Source organism: Scyliorhinus torazame, chromosome 13, assembly GCF_047496885.1.
Source record: "Scyliorhinus torazame isolate Kashiwa2021f chromosome 13, sScyTor2.1, whole genome shotgun sequence".
Taxonomy (NCBI): domain Eukaryota; kingdom Metazoa; phylum Chordata; class Chondrichthyes; order Carcharhiniformes; family Scyliorhinidae; genus Scyliorhinus; species Scyliorhinus torazame.
Genome location: NC_092719.1, coordinates 30,966,900 through 30,982,270, shown reverse-complemented (window position 1 = coordinate 30,982,270; position 15,371 = coordinate 30,966,900). Strand labels below are relative to the sequence as shown.

The 15,371-nt window shown below is 53.0% G+C and overlaps 2 protein-coding genes across 2 annotated transcripts in view; one reads left to right on the top strand and one right to left on the bottom strand.

The window, feature by feature from the left end:
- The window catches only part of LOC140387920 (uncharacterized), a 119,842-nt gene that overhangs the window by 66,562 nt on the left and 37,909 nt on the right, over positions 1–15,371 (bottom strand). Inside the window, exons 3-4 of the mRNA XM_072471233.1 lie at positions 4,908–5,084; positions 4,016–4,104 (exon numbers count right to left, since the gene is read on the bottom strand). Of these exons, the coding sequence (XP_072327334.1) occupies positions 4,016–4,104; positions 4,908–5,084 (266 nt within the window). The remainder of the gene's footprint in view (positions 1–4,015; positions 4,105–4,907; positions 5,085–15,371) is intronic.
- drd4-rs (dopamine receptor D4 related sequence) overlaps positions 4,989–15,371 on the top strand; it is a 133,801-nt gene continuing 123,418 nt past the window's right edge. The window contains exon 1 of the mRNA XM_072471235.1: positions 4,989–5,097. The gene's annotated coding sequence lies outside the window, so the exon portion shown is untranslated. The remainder of the gene's footprint in view (positions 5,098–15,371) is intronic.

Genomic DNA, 15,371 nt, shown 5'->3' with positions numbered 1-15,371 from the left:
TCTGTGTGTGACTCACTACCACACCCGGTGTAATCCGGGTCTGTGTGTGACTCAGTAACACACCCGGTGTAATCTGGGTCTGTGTGTGACACAGTAACACACCCAGTGTAATCCGGGTCTGTGTGTGACTCAGTACCACACCCAGTGTAATCTGGGTCTGCGTGTGACTCAGTACCACACCCGGTGTAATCTGGGTCTGTGTGTGACTCAGTACCACACCCGGTGTAATCCGGATCTGTGTGTGACTCAGTACCACACCCGGTGTAATTTGGGTCTGTGTGTGACACAGTAACACACCCGGTGTAATCTGGGTCTGTGTGTGACACAGTAACACACCCAGTGTAATCCGGGTCTGTGTGTGACACAGTACCACACCTGGTGGAATCCGGGACTGTGTGTCACTCAGTATCACACCCGGTGTAATCTGGGTTTTTGTGTGACACAGTAACACACCCAGTGTAATCCGGGTCTGTGTGTGACTCAGTACCACACCCGGTGTAATCTGGGTCTGTGTGTGACACAGTACCACACCCGGTGTAATTCGGGTCTGTGTCTGAATCAGAACCACACCCGGTGTAATCCGGGTCTCTGTGTGACTCAGTAACATACCCGGTGTAATCCGGGTCTGCGTGTGACTCAGTAACACACCCGGTGTAATCTGGGTCTGTGTGTCACTCAGTACCACACCCGGTGTAATCCGGGTCTGTGTGTGACTCAGTAACACACCCGGTGTAATCCGGGTCTGTGAGTGACTCAGTACCACACCCGGTGTAATTCAGGTCTGTGTGTGACTCAGTAACACACCCGGTGTAATCCGGGTCTGCGTGTGACTCAGTACAACGCCCAGTGTAATCCGGGTCTGTGTGTGACTCAGTACCACACCCGGTGTAATCCAGGTCTGTGTGTGACTCAGTAACACACCCGGTGTAATCCGGGTCTGCGTGTGACTCAGTACCACACCCGGTGTAATCTGGGTCTGTGTGTGACACAGTACCGCACCCGGTGTAATCCGGGTCTGTGTGGGACTCAGTAACACACCTGGTGTAATCCGGGTCTGTGTGGGACTCAGTAACACACCCGGTGTAATCCGGGTCTGTGTGTGACTCAGTACCACACCCAGTGTAATCCGGGTCTCTGTGTGACTCAGTAACACACCCGGTGTCATGTGGGTCTGTGTGTGACTCACTACCACACCCGGTGTAATCCGGGTCTGTGTGTGACTCAGTAACACACCCGGTGTAATCTGGGTCTGTGTGTGACACAGTAACACACACAGTGTAATCCGGGTCTGTGTGTGACTCAGTACCACACCCAGTGTAATCTGGGTCTGCGTGTGACTCAGTACCACACCCGGTGTAATCTGGGTCTGTGTGTGACTCAGTACCACACCCAGTGTAATCCGGGTCTGTGTGTGACTCAATACCACACCCAGTGTAATCTGGGTCTGTGTGTGACTCAGTACCACACCCGGTGTAATCTGGGTCTGTGTGTGACTCAGTACCACACCCGGTGTAATCCGGATCTGTGTGTGACTCAGTACCACACCCGGTGTAATTTGGGTCTGTGTGTGACACAGTAACACACCCGGTGTAATCTGGGCCTGTGTGTGACACAGTAACACACCCAGTGTAATCCGGGTCTGTGTGTGACACAGTACCACACCTGGTGGAATCCGGGTCTGTGTGTCACTCAGTATCACACCCGGTGTAATCTGGGTCTGTGTGTGACACAGTAACACACCCAGTGTAATCCGGGTCTGTGTGTGACTCAGTACCACACCCGGTGTAATCTGGGTCTGTGTGTGACACAGTACCACACCCGGTGTAATTCGGGTCTGTGTCTGAATCAGTACCACACCCGGTGTAATCCGGGTCTCTGTGTGACTCAGTAACATACCCGGTGTAATCCGGGTCTGCGTGTGACTCAGTACCACACCCGGTGTAATCTGGGTCTGTGTGTCACTCAGTACCACACCCGGTGTAATCCGGGTCTGTGTGTGACTCAGTAACACACCCGGTGTAATCCGGGTCTGTGAGTGACTCAGTACCACACCCGGTGTAATTCAGGTCTGTGTGTATCAGTACCACACGATGTGTAATCCAGGTCTGTGTATATCAGTACCGTACCAGTTGTAATCCGGGTCCGTGTATATCAGCATCACACCAGTTGTAATCCGGGTCTGTGTATATCAGTAACACACCAGTTGTAGTCCAGGTTTGTGTCTGAATCAATACCACACCCGGTGTAATCTGGGTCTGTGTGTGACTCAGTACCACACCCAGTGTAATCCGGGTCTGCGTGTGACTCAGTACCACACCCGGTGTCATCTGTGTCTGTGTGTGACTCACTACCACACCCGGTGTAATCCGGGTCTGTGTGTGACTCAGTAACACACCCGGTATAATCTGGGTCTGTGTGTGACACAGTAACACACCAAGTGTAATCCGGGTCTGTGTGTGACTCAGTACCACACCCAGCGTAATCTGGGTCTGCGTGTGACTCAGTACCACACCCGGTGTAATCTGGGTCTGTGTGTGACTCAGTACCACACCCGGTGTAATCCGGATCTGTGTGTGACTCAGTACCACATCCGGTGTAATTTGGGTCTGTGTGTGACACAGTAACACACCCGGTGTAATCTGGGTCTGTGTGTGACTCAGTAACACACCCGGTGTAATCCGGGTCTGCGTGTGACTCAGTACAACACGCAGTGTAATCCGGGTCTGTGTGTGACTCAGTACCACACCCGGTGTAATCCAGGTCTGTGTGTGACTCAGTAACACACCCGGTGTAATCCGGGTCTGCGTGTGACTCAGTACCACACCCGGTGTAATCTGGGTCTGTGTGTGACACAGTACCACACCCGGTGTAATTCGGGTCTGTGTCTGAATCAGTACCACACCCGGTGTAATCCGGGTCTCTGTGTGACTCAGTAACATACCCGGTGTAACCCTGGTCTGCGTGTGACTCAGTACCACACCCGGTGTAATCTGGGTCTGTGTGTCACTCAGTACCACACCCGGTGTAATCCGGGTCTGTGTGTGACTCAGTAACACACCCGGTGTAATCCGGGTCTGTGAGTGACTCAGTACCACACCCGGTGTAATCCAGGTCTGTGTGTGACTCAGTAACACACCCGGTGTAATCCGGGTCTGCGTGTGACTCAGTACAACACCCAGTGTAATCCGGGTCTGTGTGTGACTCAGTACCACACCCGGTGTAATCCGGGTCTGTGCCTGACTCAGTACCACACCCGGTGCAATCCGGGTCTGCGTGTGACTCATTGCCACACCCAGTGTAATCCGGGTCTGCGTGTGACTCAGTATCACACCCAATGTAATACGGGTCTGTGTGTGACTCAGTACCACACCCGGTGTAATCCGGGTCTGTGAGTGACTCAGTACCACACCTGGTGTAATCCGGGTCAGTGTGGGACTCAGTAACACACCCGGTGTAATCCGTGTCTTTGTGTGACTCAGTACCACACCCGGTGTAATGCGGCTCCGTGTGGGACTCAGAAACACACCCGGTGTAATCGGGGTCTGTGTGGGACTCAGTACCACACCCAGTGTAATGCGGGTCCGTGTGGGACTCAGGAACACACCCCGTGTAATCCGGGTCTGTGTGGGACTCAGTACCCCACCCGGTGTAATGCGGGTCCGTGTGGGACTCAGTACCCCACCCGGTGTAATGCGGGTCCGTGTGGGACTCAGTACCACACCCGGTGTAATCCGGGTCTGTGTGGGATCAGGAACACACCCGGTGTAATCGGGGTCTGTGTGGGATCAGGAACACACCCGGTGTAATCCGGGTCTGTGTGGGACTCAGTACCCCACCCGGTGTAATGCGGGTCCGTGTGGGACTCAGGAACACACCCCGTGTAATCCGGGTCCGTGTGGGACTCAGTACCACACCCGGTGTAATCCGGGTCTGTGTGGGATCAGCAACATACTGTGAAGACTTGGTGATGAGGTGATTTGATGGGTTTTGGGAGATTTCTGCTGCTGTTACTCACCTGGTGCTGACCCGATGTTTTTCCTGGTCTACCTCCATTAGGTAGACGGACATTGTCTTCAAACCCTTCCCCTCATCCTCCCCTAGGTCCTGTAGAAAGAGCAGAAATCCATCACTATCACTGACTGCCTCCGTCACTTAGCTCACTGAACTCATTACTCACACTCACTGCACCCATGACTCACACTCACTGCACCCATTACTCACACTCACTGCACCCATTACTCACACTCACTGCACCCATTACTCACACTCACTGCACCCATTACTCACTCACTGCACCTATTACTCACACTCACTGCACCCATTACTCTCACTCACTGCACCCATTACTCACACTCACTGCACCCATTACTCACACTCACTGCACCTATTACTCACACTGACTGCACCCATTACTCACACTCACTGCACCCATTACTCACACTGACTGCACCCATTACTCACACTCACTGCACCCATTACTCACACTGACTGCACCCATTACTCACACTCACTGCACCCATTACTCACACTCACTGCACCCATTACTCACACTCACTGCACCCATTACTCACACTCACTGCACCTATTACTCACACTCACTGCACCCATTACTCACACTCACTGCACCCATTTCTCACACTCACTGCACCATTACTCACACTCGCTATCTCCATCGCTCACACTCACTGTCATTACTCACACTCACTCACAATCACGAGCTCCATTGCTCACACTCACTGACATCATGACTTGCACAGTCAGATATGGAGTAAAACTCCCAGAGAAGGAATAGCATGGACTAGATACAGAGTAAAACTCCATCCATTGAGAGATAGGAGAATATTAGATATGGGGCAGGAGTCGATACAGAGTAATGTTTCCATAGTTACACTTGGAGATCATCTCACTTTTCTTTCGTTCCACGGTCCACCATGATAATGGGTCATTTTCTCTGACAGGAAGTGTCGCCAGGTATCCATGTAGGAGAGGCCATACTCGGTCAGGTCACCAAGTAGATTCCTAGAGTCCAGCAACAACATCCAACTGTTGTTCACACCATTCAACATCTGTAAATCCCAGAACATCTGCAGCATCACAGTAAGGAAAGTTAGAATTATTGAACGATGCGCATTTAATTGGAATGGCTCCCTCGCTGTAATTTTACTTGTATTGATTATCAATTTGGGTCCCTACCCAAGTGAGAGTCAGTGTGTGTGGAACTGTGTCCCAGTGAGAGTCAGTGTGTGTGGAACTATGTCCCAGTGAGAGTCAGTGTGTGTGGGGTTGTGTCCCAGTGAGAGTCAGTGTGTGTGGATCTGTGTCCTAGTGAGAGTCAGTGTGTGTGGAACTGTGTCCCAGTGAGAGTCAGTGTGTGTGGAACTGTGTCCCAGTGAGAGTCAGTGTGTGTGGAACTGTGTCCCAGTGAGAGTCAGTGTGTGTGGAACGGTGTCACGGTGAGAGTCAGTGTGTGTGGAACTGTACCCCAGTGAGAGTCAGTGTGTGTGATCTGTGTCCCAGTGAGAGTCAGTGTGTGGGGCTGTGTCCTAGTGAGAGTCAGTGTGTGTGGAACTGTGTCCCAGTGAGAGTCAGTGTGTGTGGAACTGTGTCCCAGTGAGAATCAGTGTGTGTGGAACTGTGTCACGGTAAGAGTCAGTGTGTATGGGACTGTGTCCCAGTGAGAGTCAGTGTGTGTGGATCTGTGTCCCAGTGAGAGTCAGTGTGTGTGGAACTGTGTCCCAGTGAGAGTCAGTGTGTGTGGAACTGTGTCACGGTGAGAGTCAGTGTGTGTGGAACTGTACCCCAGTGAGAGTCAGTGTGTGTGGATCTGTGTCCCAGTGAGAGTCAGTGTGTGTGGAACTGTGTCCCAGTGAGAGTCAGTGTGTGTGGATCTGTGTCCGAGTCAGAGTCAGTGTGTTTGGAACTGTGTCCCAGTGAGAGTCAGTGTTTGTGGAACTGTGTCACGGTGAGAGTCAGTGTGTGTGGAACTGTACCCCAGTGAGAATCAGTGTGTGTGGAACTGTGTCCCAGTGAGAGTCAGTGTGTGTGGAACTGTGTCACGGTGAGAGTCAGTGTGTGTGGAACTGTACCCCAGTGAGAGTCAGTGTGTGTGGATCTGTGTCCCAGTGAGAGTCAGTGTGTGTGTGACTGTATCCCAGTGAGAGTCAGTGTGTGTGGGGCTGTGTCCCAGTGAGAGTCAGTGTGTGTGGATCTGTGTCCCAGTGAGAGTCAGTGTGTGTGGGGCTGTGTCCCAGTGAGAGTCAGTGTGTGGGACTGTGTCCCAGTGAGAGTCAGTGTGTGTGGAACTGTGTCCCAGTGAGCGTCAGTGTGTGTGGAACTGTGTCCCAGTGAGAGACAGTGTGTGTGGAACTGTGTCCCAGGGAGAGTCAGTGTGTGCGGAACTGTGTCCCAGTGAGAGTCAGTGTGTGTGGGACTGTGTCCCAGTGAGAGTCAGTGTGTGCGGAACTGTGTCACGGTGAGAGTCAGTGTGTGTGGAACTGTACCCCAGTGCGAGTCAGTGTGTGTGGATATGTGTCCCTGTGAGATTCAGTGTGTGTGGAACTGTGTCCCAGTGAGAGTCAGTGTGTGTGGATCTGTGTCCCAGTGAGAGTCAGTGTGTGTGGAACTGTGTCCCAGTGAGAGTAGTGTGTGTGGAACTGCATCCCAGTGAGAGTCAGGGAGTGTGGAACTGTGTCCCAGTGAGAGTCAGTGTGTGTGGAACTGTATCCCAGTGAGAGTCAGTGTGTGTGGAACTGTACCCCAGTGAGAGTCAGTGTGTGTGGATCTGTGTCCCTGTGAGAGTCAGTGTGTGTGGGACTGTGTCCCAGTGAGAGTCAGTGTGTGTGGATCTGTGTCCCAGTGAGAGTCAGTGTGTGTGGGACTGTGTCCCAGTGAGAGTCAGTGTGTGTGGAACTGTGTCCCAGTGAGAGTCAGTGTGTGTGGAACTGTGTCCCAGTGAGAGTTAGTGTGTGTGGAACTGTGTCCCTGTGAGAGTCAGTGTGTGTGGAACTGTGTCCCAGTGAGAGTCAGTGTGTGTGGATCTGTGTCCCAGTGAGAGTCAGTGTGTGAGGGGCTGTGTCCCAGTGAGAGTCAGTGTGTGTGGGATGTGTCCCAGTGAGAGTCAGTGTTTGTGGAACTGTGTCCCAGTGAGAATCAGTGTGTGTGGAACTGTGTCCCAGTGAGAGTCAGTGTGCGTGAAACTGTGTCCCAGTGAGAGTCAGTGTGTGTGGGACTGTGTCCCAGTGAGAGTCAGTGTGTGTGGAACTGTGTTCCAGTGAGTGTCAGTGTGTGTGGAACTGTGTCCCAGTGAGAATCAGTGGGCGTGGAACTGTGTCCCAGTGAGAGTCAGTGTGCGTGGAACTGTGTCCCAGTGAGAGTCAGTGTGTGTGGAACTGTGTCCCAGTGAGAGTCAGTGTGTGTGGAACTGTGTCCCAGTGAGAGTCAGTGTGTGTGGAACTGTGTCCCAGTGAGAGTCAGTGTGTGTGGAACTGTGTCCCAGTGAGAGTCAGTGTGTGTGGACTTGTATCCCAGTGAGAGTCAGTGTGTGTGGGACTGTGTCTCAGTGAGAGTCAGTGTGTGTGGGACTGTGTCCCAGTGAGAGTCAGTGTGTGTGGGACTGTGTCCCAGTGAGAGTCAGTGTGTGTGGGGTTGTGTCCCAGTGAGAGTCAGTATGTATTGAACTGTGTCCCAGTGAGAGTCAGTGTGTGTGGAACTGTGTCCCAGTGAGAGTCAGGGTGTGTGGAACTGTGTCCCAGTGTGAGTCAGTGTGTGTGGAACTGTGTCACGGTGATAGTCAGTGTGTGTGGGACTGTGTCCCAGTGAGAGTCAGTGTGTGTGGAACTGCGTCACGGTGAGAGTCAGTGTGTGTGGAACTGTGTCACGGTGAGAGTCAGTGTGTGTGGAACTGTGTCCCTGTGAGAGTCAGTGTGTGTGGAACTGTGTCCCAGTGAGAGTCAGTGTGTGTGGATCTCTGTCCCAGTGAGAGTCAGTGTGTGAGGGGCTGTGTCCCAGTGAGAGTCAGTGTGTGTGGGATGTGTCCCAGTGAGAGTCAGTGTGTGTGGAACTGTGTCCCAGTGAGAATCAGTGTGTGTGGAACTGTGTCCCAGTGAGAGTCAGTGTGCGTGAAACTGTGTCCCAGTGAGAGTCAGTGTGTGTGGGACTGTGTCCCAGTGAGAGTCAGTGTGTGTGGAACTGTGTCCCAGTGTGAGTCAGTGTGTGTGGAACTGTGTCCCAGTGAGAATCAGTGGGCGTGGAACTGTGTCTCAGTGAGAGTCAGTGTGTGTGGGACTGTGTCCCAGTGAGAGTCAGTGTGTGTGGGACTGTGTCCCAGTGAGAGTCAGTGTGTGTGGGGTTGTGTCCCAGTGAGAGTCAGTATGTATTGAACTGTGTCCCAGTGAGAGTCAGTGTGTGTGGAACTGTGTCCCAGTGAGAGTCAGGGTGTGTGGAACTGTGTCCCAGTGTGAGTCAGTGTGTGTGGAACTGTGTCACGGTGATAGTCAGTGTGTGTGGGACTGTGTCCCAGTGAGAGTCAGTGTGTGTGGAACTGCGTCACGGTGAGAGTCAGTGTGTGTGGAACTGTGTCACGGTGAGAGTCAGTGTGTGTGGAACTGTGTCCCTGTGAGAGTCAGTGTGTGTGGAACTGTGTCCCAGTGAGAGTCAGTGTGTGTGGATCTCTGTCCCAGTGAGAGTCAGTGTGTGAGGGGCTGTGTCCCAGTGAGAGTCAGTGTGTGTGGGATGTGTCCCAGTGAGAGTCAGTGTGTGTGGAACTGTGTCCCAGTGAGAATCAGTGTGTGTGGAACTGTGTCCCAGTGAGAGTCAGTGTGCGTGAAACTGTGTCCCAGTGAGAGTCAGTGTGTGTGGGACTGTGTCCCAGTGAGAGTCAGTGTGTGTGGAACTGTGTCCCAGTGTGAGTCAGTGTGTGTGGAACTGTGTCCCAGTGAGAATCAGTGGGCGTGGAACTGTGTCACGGTGAGAGTCAGTGTGTGTGGAACTGTACCCCAGTGAGAATCAGTGTGTGTGGAACTGTGTCCCAGTGAGAGTCAGTGTGTGTGGAACTGTGTCACGGTGAGAGTCAGTGTGTGTGGAACTGTACCCCAGTGAGAATCAGTGTGTGTGGATCTGTGTCCCAGTGAGAGTCAGTGTGTGTGTGACTGTATCCCAGTGAGAGTCAGTGTGTGTGGGGCTGTGTCCCAGTGAGAGTCAGTGTGTGTGGATCTGTGTCCCAGTGAGAGTCAGTGTGTGTGGGGCTGTGTCCCAGTGAGAGTCAGTGTGTGTGGGACTGTGTCCCAGTGAGAGTCAGTGTGTGTGGAACTGTGTCCCAGTGAGCGTCAGTGTGTGTGGAACTGTGTCCCAGTGAGAGACAGTGTGTGTGGAACTGTGTCCCAGGGAGAGTCAGTGTGTGCGGAACTGTGTCCCAGTGAGAGTCAGTGTGTGTGGGACTGTGTCCCAGTGAGAGTCAGTGTGTGTGGAACTGTGTCCCAGTGAGAGTCAGTGTGTGTGGAATTGTGTCCCAGTGAGAGTTAGTGTGTGCGGAACTGTGTCACGGTGAGAGTCAGTGTGTGTGGAACTGTACCCCAGTGCGAGTCAGTGTGTGTGGATATGTGTCCCTGTGAGATTCAGTGTGTGTGGAACTGTGTCCCAGTGAGAGTCAGTGTGTGTGGATCTGTGTCCCAGTGAGAGTCAGTGTGTGTGGAACTGTGTCCCAGTGAGAGTAGTGTGTGTGGAACTGCATCCCAGTGAGAGTCAGGGAGTGTGGAACTGTGTCCCAGTGAGAGTCAGTGTGTGTGGAACTGTATCCCAGTGAGAGTCAGTGTGTGTGGAACTGTACCCCAGTGAGAGTCAGTGTGTGTGGATCTGTGTCCCTGTGAGAGTCAGTGTGTGTGGGACTGTGTCCCAGTGAGAGTCAGTGTGTGTGGATCTGTGTCCCAGTGAGAGTCAGTGTGTGTGGGACTGTGTCCCAGTGAGAGTCAGTGTGTGTGGAACTGTGTCCCAGTGAGAGTCAGTGTGTGTGGAACTGTGTCCCAGTGAGAGTTAGTGTGTGTGGAACTGTGTCCCTGTGAGAGTCAGTGTGTGTGGAACTGTGTCCCAGTGAGAGTCAGTGTGTGTGGATCTGTGTCCCAGTGAGAGTCAGTGTGTGAGGGGCTGTGTCCCAGTGAGAGTCAGTGTGTGTGGGATGTGTCCCAGTGAGAGTCAGTGTGTGTGGAACTGTGTCCCAGTGAGAATCAGTGTGTGTGGAACTGTGTCCCAGTGAGAGTCAGTGTGCGTGAAACTGTGTCCCAGTGAGAGTCAGTGTGTGTGGGACTGTGTCCCAGTGAGAGTCAGTGTGTGTGGAACTGTGTCCCAGTGAGTGTCAGTGTGTGTGGAACTGTGTCCCAGTGAGAATCAGTGGGCGTGGAACTGTGTCCCAGTGAGAGTCAGTGTGCGTGGAACTGTGTCCCAGTGAGAGTCAGTGTGTGTGGAACTGTGTCCCAGTGAGAGTCAGTGTGTATGGAACTGTGTCCCAGTGAGAGTCAGTGTGTGTGGAACTGTGTCCCAGTGAGAGTCAGTGTGTGTGGAACTGTGTCCCAGTGAGAGTCAGTGTGTGTGGACTTGTATCCCAGTGAGAGTCAGTGTGTGTGGGACTGTGTCTCAGTGAGAGTCAGTGTGTGTGGGACTGTGTCCCAGTGAGAGTCAGTGTGTGTGGGACTGTGTCACAGTGAGAATCAGTGTGTGTGGGGTTGTGTCCCAGTGAGAGTCAGTATGTATTGAACTGTGTCCCAGTGAGAGTCAGTGTGTGTGGAACTGTGTCCCAGTGAGAGTCAGTGTGTGTGGAACTGTGTCCCAGTGTGAGTCAGTGTGTGTGGAACTGTGTCACGGTGATAGTCAGTGTGTGTGGGACTGTGTCCCAGTGAGAGTCAGTGTGTGTGGAACTGCGTCACGGTGAGAGTCAGTGTGTGTGGAACTGTGTCACGGTGAGAGTCAGTGTGTGTGGAACTGTGTCCCTGTGAGAGTCAGTGTGTGTGGAACTGTGTCCCAGTGAGAGTCAGTGTGTGTGGATCTCTGTCCCAGTGAGAGTCAGTGTGTGAGGGGCTGTGTCCCAGTGAGAGTCAGTGTGTGTGGGATGTGTCCCAGTGAGAGTCAGTGTGTGTGGAACTGTGTCCCAGTGAGAATCAGTGTGTGTGGAACTGTGTCCCAGTGAGAGTCAGTGTGCGTGAAACTGTGTCCCAGTGAGAGTCAGTGTGTGTGGGACTGTGTCCCAGTGAGAGTCAGTGTGTGTGGAACTGTGTCCCAGTGAGTGTCAGTGTGTGTGGAACTGTGTCCCAGTGAGAATCAGTGGGCGTGGAACTGTGTCCCAGTGAGAGTCAGTGTGCGTGGAACTGTGTCCCAGTGAGAGTCAGTGTGTGTGGAACTGTGTCCCAGTGAGAGTCAGTGTGTGTGGAACTGTGTCCCAGTGAGAGTCAGTGTGTGTGGAACTGTGTCCCAGTGAGAGTCAGTGTGTGTGGAACTGTGTCCCAGTGAGAGTCAGTGTGTGTGGAATTGTATCCCAGTGAGAGTCAGTGTGTGTGGGACTGTGTCCCACTGAGAGTCAGTGTGTGTGGGACTGTGTCCCAGTGAGAGTCAGTGTGTGTGGGACTGTGTCCCAGTGAGAGTCAGTGTGTGTGGGGTTGTGTCCCAGTGAGAGTCAGTATGTATTGAACTGTGTCCCAGTGAGAGTCAGTGTGTGTGGAACTGTGTCCCAGTGAGAGTCAGTGTGTGTGGAACTGTGTCCCAGTGTGAGTCAGTGTGTGTGGAACTGTGTCACGGTGATAGTCAGTGTGTGTGGGACTGTGTCCCAGTGAGAGTCAGTGTGTGTGGAACTGCGTCACGGTGAGAGTCAGTGTGTGTGGAACTGTGTCACGGTGAGAGTCAGTGTGTGTGGGACTGTGTCCCAGTGAGAGTCAGTGTGTGTGGGACTGTGTCCCAGTGAGAGTCAGTGTGTGTGGAACTGTGTCCCAGTGAGAGTCAGTGTGTGTGGAACTGTGTCCCAGTGAGAGTCAGTGTGAGTGAAACTGTGTCCCAGTGAGAGTCAGTGTGTGTGGGACTGTGTCCCAGTGAGAGTCAGTGTGTGTGGAACTGTGTCCCAGTGAGTGTCTGTGTGTGTGGAACTGTGTCCCAGTGAGAATCAGTGGGCGTGGAACTGTGTCCCAGTGAGAATCAGTGTGCGTGGAACTGTGTCCCAGTGAGAGTCAGTGTGTGTGGAACTGTGTCCCAGTGAGAGTCAGTGTGTGTGGAACTGTGTCCCAGTGAGAATCAGTGTGTGTGGAATTGTGTCCCAGTGAGAGTCAGTGTGTGTGGATCTGTGTCCCAGTGAGAGTCAGTGTGTGTGGGACTGTGTCCCAGTGAGAGTCAGTGTGTGTGGAACTGTGTCCCAGTGAGAGTCAGTGTGTGTGGAACTGTGTCCCAGTGAGAGTTAGTGTGTGTGGAACTGTGTCCCTGTGAGAGTCAGTGTGTGTGGAACTGTGTCCCAGTGAGAGTCAGTGTGTGTGGATCTGTGTCCCAGTGAGAGTCAGTGTGTGAGGGGCTGTGTCCCAGTGAGAGTCAGTGTGTGTGGGATGTGTCCCAGTGAGAGTCAGTGTGTGTGGAACTGTGTCCCAGTGAGAATCAGTGTGTGTGGAACTGTGTCCCAGTGAGAGTCAGTGTGCGTGAAACTGTGTCCCAGTGAGAGTCAGTGTGTGTGGGACTGTGTCCCAGTGAGAGTCAGTGTGTGTGGAACTGTGTCCCAGTGAGTGTCAGTGTGTGTGGAACTGTGTCCCAGTGAGAATCAGTGGGCGTGGAACTGTGTCCCAGTGAGAGTCAGTGTGCGTGGAACTGTGTCCCAGTGAGAGTCAGTGTGTGTGGAACTGTGTCCCAGTGAGAGTCAGTGTGTATGGAACTGTGTCCCAGTGAGAGTCAGTGTGTGTGGAACTGTGTCCCAGTGAGAGTCAGTGTGTGTGGAACTGTGTCCCAGTGAGAGTCAGTGTGTGTGGACTTGTATCCCAGTGAGAGTCAGTGTGTGTGGGACTGTGTCTCAGTGAGAGTCAGTGTGTGTGGGACTGTGTCCCAGTGAGAGTCAGTGTGTGTGGGACTGTGTCACAGTGAGAATCAGTGTGTGTGGGGTTGTGTCCCAGTGAGAGTCAGTATGTATTGAACTGTGTCCCAGTGAGAGTCAGTGTGTGTGGAACTGTGTCCCAGTGAGAGTCAGTGTGTGTGGAACTGTGTCCCAGTGTGAGTCAGTGTGTGTGGAACTGTGTCACGGTGATAGTCAGTGTGTGTGGGACTGTGTCCCAGTGAGAGTCAGTGTGTGTGGAACTGCGTCACGGTGAGAGTCAGTGTGTGTGGAACTGTGTCACGGTGAGAGTCAGTGTGTGTGGAACTGTGTCCCTGTGAGAGTCAGTGTGTGTGGAACTGTGTCCCAGTGAGAGTCAGTGTGTGTGGATCTCTGTCCCAGTGAGAGTCAGTGTGTGAGGGGCTGTGTCCCAGTGAGAGTCAGTGTGTGTGGGATGTGTCCCAGTGAGAGTCAGTGTGTGTGGAACTGTGTCCCAGTGAGAATCAGTGTGTGTGGAACTGTGTCCCAGTGAGAGTCAGTGTGCGTGAAACTGTGTCCCAGTGAGAGTCAGTGTGTGTGGGACTGTGTCCCAGTGAGAGTCAGTGTGTGTGGAACTGTGTCCCAGTGAGTGTCAGTGTGTGTGGAACTGTGTCCCAGTGAGAATCAGTGGGCGTGGAACTGTGTCCCAGTGAGAGTCAGTGTGCGTGGAACTGTGTCCCAGTGAGAGTCAGTGTGTGTGGAACTGTGTCCCAGTGAGAGTCAGTGTGTGTGGAACTGTGTCCCAGTGAGAGTCAGTGTGTGTGGAACTGTGTCCCAGTGAGAGTCAGTGTGTGTGGAACTGTGTCCCAGTGAGAGTCAGTGTGTGTGGAATTGTATCCCAGTGAGAGTCAGTGTGTGTGGGACTGTGTCCCACTGAGAGTCAGTGTGTGTGGGACTGTGTCCCAGTGAGAGTCAGTGTGTGTGGGACTGTGTCCCAGTGAGAGTCAGTGTGTGTGGGGTTGTGTCCCAGTGAGAGTCAGTATGTATTGAACTGTGTCCCAGTGAGAGTCAGTGTGTGTGGAACTGTGTCCCAGTGAGAGTCAGTGTGTGTGGAACTGTGTCCCAGTGTGAGTCAGTGTGTGTGGAACTGTGTCACGGTGATAGTCAGTGTGTGTGGGACTGTGTCCCAGTGAGAGTCAGTGTGTGTGGAACTGCGTCACGGTGAGAGTCAGTGTGTGTGGAACTGTGTCACGGTGAGAGTCAGTGTGTGTGGGACTGTGTCCCAGTGAGAGTCAGTGTGTGTGGGACTGTGTCCCAGTGAGAGTCAGTGTGTGTGGAACTGTGTCCCAGTGAGAGTCAGTGTGTGTGGAACTGTGTCCCAGTGAGAGTCAGTGTGAGTGAAACTGTGTCCCAGTGAGAGTCAGTGTGTGTGGGACTGTGTCCCAGTGAGAGTCAGTGTGTGTGGAACTGTGTCCCAGTGAGTGTCTGTGTGTGTGGAACTGTGTCCCAGTGAGAATCAGTGGGCGTGGAACTGTGTCCCAGTGAGAATCAGTGTGCGTGGAACTGTGTCCCAGTGAGAGTCAGTGTGTGTGGAACTGTGTCCCAGTGAGAGTCAGTGTGTGTGGAACTGTGTCCCAGTGAGAATCAGTGTGTGTGGAACTGTGTCCCAGTGAGAGTCAGTGTGCGTGAAACTGTGTCCCAGTGAGAGTCAGTGTGTGTGGGACTGTGTCCCAGTGAGAGTCAGTGTGTGTGGAACTGTGTTCCAGTGAGTGTCAGTGTGTGTGGAACTGTGTCCCAGTGAGAATCAGTGGGCGTGGAACTGTGTCCCAGTGAGAGTCAGTGTGCGTGGAACTGTGTCCCAGTGAGAGTCAGTGTGTGTGGAACTGTGTCCCAGTGAGAGTCAGTGTGTGTGGAACTGTGTCCCAGTGAGAGTCAGTGTGTGTGGAACTGTGTCCCAGTGAGAGTCAGTGTGTGTGGAACTGTGTCCCAGTGAGAGTCAGTGTGTGTGGACTTGTATCCCAGTGAGAGTCAGTGTGTGTGGGACTGTGTCTCAGTGAGAGTCAGTGTGTGTGGGACTGTGTCCCAGTGAGAGTCAGTGTGTGTGGGACTGTGTCCCAGTGAGAGTCAGTGTGTGTGGGGTTGTGTCCCAGTGAGAGTCAGTATGTATTGAACTGTGTCCCAGTGAGAGTCAGTGTGTGTGGAACTGTGTCCCAGTGAGAGTCAGTGTGTGTGGAACTGTGTCCCAGTGTGAGTCAGTGTGTGTGGAACTGTGTCACGGTGATAGTCAGTGTGTGTGGGACTGTGTCCCAGTGAGAGTCAGTGTGTGTGGAACTGCGTCACGGTGAGAGTCAGT